Source organism: Thamnophis elegans, chromosome 10, assembly GCF_009769535.1.
Source record: "Thamnophis elegans isolate rThaEle1 chromosome 10, rThaEle1.pri, whole genome shotgun sequence".
Taxonomy (NCBI): domain Eukaryota; kingdom Metazoa; phylum Chordata; class Lepidosauria; order Squamata; family Colubridae; genus Thamnophis; species Thamnophis elegans.
In genome coordinates, this window is record NC_045550.1 from 33,400,204 (window position 1) to 33,406,203 (window position 6,000).

The window sequence follows — 6,000 nt, forward strand, 5'->3', positions numbered from 1 at the left end:
AAATGGGTGTTGATTAGTTCCACAGTGATCAATCAGCTATGACTGGGAAAACACATGAGCAGGACATGAATATAATAACGTCTTCCTCCAAGTTTTTCACCCTCTGGATTTCATCTTCTTCATACTCTGAAAGAGGCATAAAGCCAGCAAATATATATATATGTAGTCCCTTTCTGGAGCTAACCAAATGACTAGTTTTCACAACATCATGTAATGAATTGTGCTATGCGAGAACTTTCCTTTTTGCTTCTTCAAATCAACAAAATTCAGCTTCAAGCTTCATTGGTTGTCCTATGTTTTAGTATTAATAAAGAATGCAGCAGCTAACTCTAAACTCCAAATTTGGTTTCAACACACAGCCTGTTCCCAAAATTTGTACCTGTTTCATTTTGTTTGTTCTACGAAGACCACGTATTATGTCCCTCATGGCCAGAAGATACCAGCATTTTAGATTGGAGTTTAGAAGAAACCTTTACCAAAGCAATATTGCTTCACTTATTCAAAATCTATATTAAAGTTTTGTACCAGTATTGTACTATTTTCCCTCTGAAAGGTAGTTTTGCCCATTACAGCACAATGTGGCTCACTGACTTCTCTTCAAGCTATAGAGCAACCTATTAGTAATGTAATGTAGTTGACCATAACTATGGCCAACATTTTCTATTGGTTTTGGACTGTTTTGTTCGACCAAGCCAAACTTGTGGTAAAGGGATTCAAATTGAGTAAATATCAAAAAACATGTTGTGGCATCCACTCATATTTCTATCAGTTTTATACTTGTTTTCTGCCATTTTGTCAGATCAAGCCTCAATTTTGTATCACCCAACAATGTGGGAAACTGACATGTCCCCTAAAAGGGAGTTACAGAGCATCCCTCTGTATTAGGGTTTTTCTTCTAGAACTTTGTTACCCCATTTCCCCCTCCCAGTTGCTAAGAAGTGGCTAATGAACATAAAAGTGTGCTACTAACAATATTAATGAAGTTTCTAACGAAGTTTCCTTTCTAACGAAGGAAATTGTTTAATACTGAGGTTAATGTTAAATTTTCCAGATTGTGATAAAATCTATTTGCTGACAAAGATATTGGATCAAGCTTGCATCAAACAGTCTGAAAATCAAATATCATCCTAGTTCTTATCAGAAGAAAGTAAGATGAAAGCAGTTAATACAAAGAAAAAGATTGAGAAGATTGAGATTATGCAGTTCTTTCCTCAGAAGCATTTAGTACAATTAAGTTTGTCTTTCAATATTATAACCTAATAATTTTACTATCCAGAATTGTGGAACCAAGCGGCTGATCAGTCAATATTTTCATGCTGAGGCATGCATTTGAACTCAGTTTATTTTATAGTGGTTCATTTTTTTCACCATGTTTGCTACAGTGAGATCTCCATAGTTCAGATCAGCTAAATCTTGGAAGCTGTATTATCCAGTGCTTCTTCAGAATGGCGATAAGGACATAAATCTTATCATATGAATGCCTGAACGATTTTAGTGGAATATGATTCAAATGATTTAAATTACTAGAAAATGTATTTTTTAAGACTGTTGATATTAATGTATATAATTTTCAGTAATCTGTGATGTGGTAACCTGAGAACATGGACACATGAACGCTGTTAGTAGTAAATCATATCTATATTGTCTTCATGTTTATGTACAAAAATAGAATTTCCACAGGAGGACAATATTTTAAAAAACATGATGTGATATTCTAGAGAGCATTGAAAAATCGAGATGGCATTTGTAGCAGCATGAATAAAGCACTACTATGCTGCGATAGTTGTATTTGTTTCTTTTGCTTTTTTGACACTCAGGTGAGGATGGCTGTTGGCTTGAGGAGTCAGCTACTGGTTCATATAAATATTTACTTCCAAGGAATAGTCTATCTCTTTAAGACTATTTTATTTTAACTTTTCCTTTGAAGAGTACAATTGGAATTAAGGGGTTTTAAGATACTAAATTGTTCATGTGTATGTGGATTAAGGTAACTGCAGAAAATATTTTAATGTATAAAATATAATGTCTAAGATTATATTTACTGTGTTGTGTATATTGAAAATATTGCCATGTACTTTAGGAATGTATTTAAGAGAATCAGATTTTTTGTAACTTTTAATTTAATAAAAAACAAATCACATTATTGGATTTTGACATACACAGACATACAGGTTCTTTGAGGCATACATAACCTTATTTCATACTATTGTGCATTCTGAAATGTCTTTCCAACTTATTTTATTGCTGCAAAAGAGAGTGAATCTTCGCCTGAAGAAGTAGTCCCACCTGTTAGGGAAGGTAAGTAAATTCCCATTCTTTCATTAATCACATTTGGTGTTGTTTTTGTTTCACATAGTAGTGTTGTTTCATACACAGCAGGGGTGGGTTCCTACCTGCCCTAGTACCAGTTTGCTTTGCGTGCGCATGTCCAGTTCAGTATAAATTGTTCTGTGCATGCGCAAGACCATGAAAACCTAATAAAAAACATGCTGGCAATGGCAGCGGAGATCGGAGAACTGGTTTAGGGGCAGGGCAAGCTTGGGTCACTGCCGGTTCTGCGACCCAGGCTAAATTATCACTACCGGTTCGCCAAAACTGGTGCGCACCAGTTTGGGCAAACCGGTAGAAACCCACCTCTGATACAGAGTCTTAGAACATAAGGTTGCAAGGGATCTTGGTAATCATCTAGTTCAACCTTGTGATCAGAAGCCATTGCTGCAACATATTCAAAAGAATATGTTGAATATATCTTTGAATATATCTTTGTTTAAATATTTACAGTGAAGTAGTTCTCCACCTTGCAAAATAGTCTATTCCATTGACCCTTACCATTAGATCTTTTCTGTTGTCCAACCAAAATCTATTTTTAGTAATTTAAGTACATTTGTTCTTAGCCTCTCTTCTGGAAGAACTCAGAAATTATGTATGTATGTATGTATGTATGTATGTATGTATGTATGTATGTATGTATGTATGTATTTATTTCCCATAAAAACTATGGCCAGTGTATAACACAAAAACAATAATAAGAGCAATAAAAAAGGAAAGAATGATGTACATCCCTAAAATAAATTATTCAGATTAGCATGTACAATCCTATAAGAAACTTGCCATCCAGCCCAAATCCATGCCTAAGGAAAAAGCCAACGTTTCAGAGACATTTAGATAACCTAAAGATAGCTATCACATCTTCCTGCATTTATCTTTTCTCTAAAAAGAACTTATATCCAGTGCTTCATAAACTTTTTCTTCCAGAATATGATATATCAACCATGTGATTTTTCTGGACAATGTCCAGTTTATTATTGCCCTTCCTAAAATACTTTGCTGGATAGATCTAGAATTGCATTTGTTTTTTTTTGTAGCTGCATCACCATTTTAGTTCCTGTTTGCTATATGATTCCCCAAGACACATTTTTATTTTTACATATAAATAATTGTAGTCTCCATCATATACAAATGGCTTGGATTTTTCTCAGCCAGATACATAGGCTATGCATGCATACATATATACATATACATATATACATACACATACACACATACACATATATATATATAAGTTACATACATACATACACTCTGTGTGTGTGTGTGTGTGTGTGTGTGTGTGTGTGTACAACTTCCTGAATCTTGATGCTGCCGTTTAAATAGCTTGTAATTCCTTCTCTCCATGTGTGTCATCTGCAAATTTGATAATCATACAACATGATCACTCATCCAAGTCAGCTAAAATTATTGCACTACATGTTGAACAGGAAAAGGCATAGAGCAAAGTCCAAAGCTTCTAGTTCTGACACAGAATCATGCTTACTTGGGGGGTATAGTTGTTCAAGTATCGCTATACTGCCATGGTCTTCATTAAAGGCTTCATCCAATATTTGAAATCAATGTTCACTTTTCCTATAATTTAACCGTCCACTATTTTGTAGTCAATTAAACCATTCCCTTTATTAGAAAAAGTAAATATCAGGTTTGTGGTGATGTATTTTTAATAAACCTATGATACCTCTTGCTAGCTAATCTATTATTTTTAAATACTCACCAACTGCTTAATCAACTGTTCCAAGTTTTTCTGACTGATCAGTAATTATCCATCTCTTACTCTCTTTTTGAAGATAAGAGTGTTTGTCCTTCTCTTGTCCTGTGTTATGTCCATGGTTTCTCGAAGATCAGAGATGACATCTATTTGTTCCTTTGAAACTTAGATGTAGCTTTTATTTTTACAGATATTTTCTATTTCCTCCATAATGATTGTACCCATCATCCATTTCCTATATATGTATTTTTAATTCAAAAGCTCCCTGTGCATCTACAACTTTTATCTAAGATACCCCTTCATTTTTTTCTCTAATAAAAATGATTTGATATCCCAGTATATTATTTCTGGAAAAATCCCATCCCTTCTTTAATCCCTTTATAAACGTTGTATTTAAACTGTGAATACATAGGATGTTTGTGCTAATATTCTAGTACTGCTTATTACTACTATTGGTTTCAAAGCTATGTTAGATTTTGATATTCCATATTCTGAATAATTGAAATGTTTTCATTATGTTGTAAGCTGACATGAAAACTATGAATAAGTATTTATAGATGCAGTAAAGTATGCTAAGTGGTAGACTGTAGAATGGTGAAAATTTAGCCTGTATATTCAATTAGCCAGCTGTTCAGATTCATAATCCTATGCTACATGTTTTAGCAGCCGTCATAAAAGAAAGAAGTTAACTCTTGTCAGCGTGTCATGCTGACTGCTCTGCTTGCACACGTTATCTGCATTGTGGATTTTTCTTTTTTTGCATTGTGTTTCTTTCCTACCTTTTCTTCTCTAGCCTTACTGTTCTCCAATAAAACAGCAACTATGAAAAGGCTTGTTTTACATTGAGGGCTGTCCTACTGGAGCGATTTTTGAAATACGTTCGATAACTTTTTGTTTTCCACTTATCTTTTTCTTCATGGACTTCTAAGAGAGGAGGTGTTTATGATTAAGGGGGTGTTCTTAAATTTCCAGGAGACAATTAGGACTATATGGGGTATAAATGAAATGTGTATATATGTATGTATGCTTGGGTAAGAGAAGGTGAAGGGTGGTGAGTATAATATGGAAAGAAATGCTGTTGAAGACGGATCGGCCAGGTAAAAAGACAGTGGAAGATTAACTCACCATCAGGACTTGGACAATTATATCAACCTGTCTTCTATGGTTGTGAGATCAAATCAGCTCATAATAAAATGACAGCCCATGTCTGTTATAATGACCACCAGGAGGCGCTTTGATTGCTTATCATAAATCGAGGTTATTGAAACTCGGATGGGTTTAGCTATATAATCTACACTGGGATGAGACGAAGGCAGGGTTTATGTTTTCTTAGTTGTGCACTGAGTTGGGGTTTTCTAATTTGGTGAATATGGGCATAGAAATATAATTAAATAACTATTATAATCTGCTTTGAAAAATGCTAATTGTCTATCTGTTCTTTCTGGCAGTGAGACTACGCAAAGCCAGCATTAAATCAAAAGTGACTGTTCAATACCTAAAATCAAAGGACAGTAAAGCAAAGAAACAAGCAACAGCCAGTCATAAAAAGGAAGACATAGAAAAGTGGAAACATCATAGAAGACGACGAAGTGCTGTGCAGGCTAGCAGTCACGCAGATCTCCCTTACACTGGAAACTATAGTTTCATTTAGATGTTATTTTTCATGATGCAGGTCTGGTAGATTTGATGTTCAAAATGCTGCATAAGGAAGGATGAAAAGAAAGATTTGTTTTTAAGACATAAATTAAGAAATGGTGTACTCTTGTGTTATTTTGGGGAGCCAGTTTAAACAAATGCTTGGTAAATATGAAATTATTTTTTTTAAAGAATATAGTAAAGTTTACCACACATTAACTTGGGAAGATAGAATGATTCTTCTGGTGATACATTTCTGTCATCATGGGGTCTTTCAAGTTCCTCAGCTGATGGGTAACATTAACCCACAATTGTTTAACTCGATG

The 6,000-nt window shown here is 34.4% G+C and overlaps 1 protein-coding gene across 1 annotated transcript in view; it reads left to right on the forward strand.

Moving 5' to 3' along the window:
• Window positions 1-5,690, forward strand: part of ANKMY1 (ankyrin repeat and MYND domain containing 1) — a 42,705-nt gene extending 37,015 nt beyond the window's left edge. Inside the window, exon 18 of the mRNA XM_032225662.1 lies at window positions 5,488-5,690. Coding sequence (XP_032081553.1) covers window positions 5,488-5,690 — 203 coding nt within the window. The remainder of the gene's footprint in view (window positions 1-5,487) is intronic.
• Window positions 5,691-6,000: the final 310 nt, after the last annotated feature.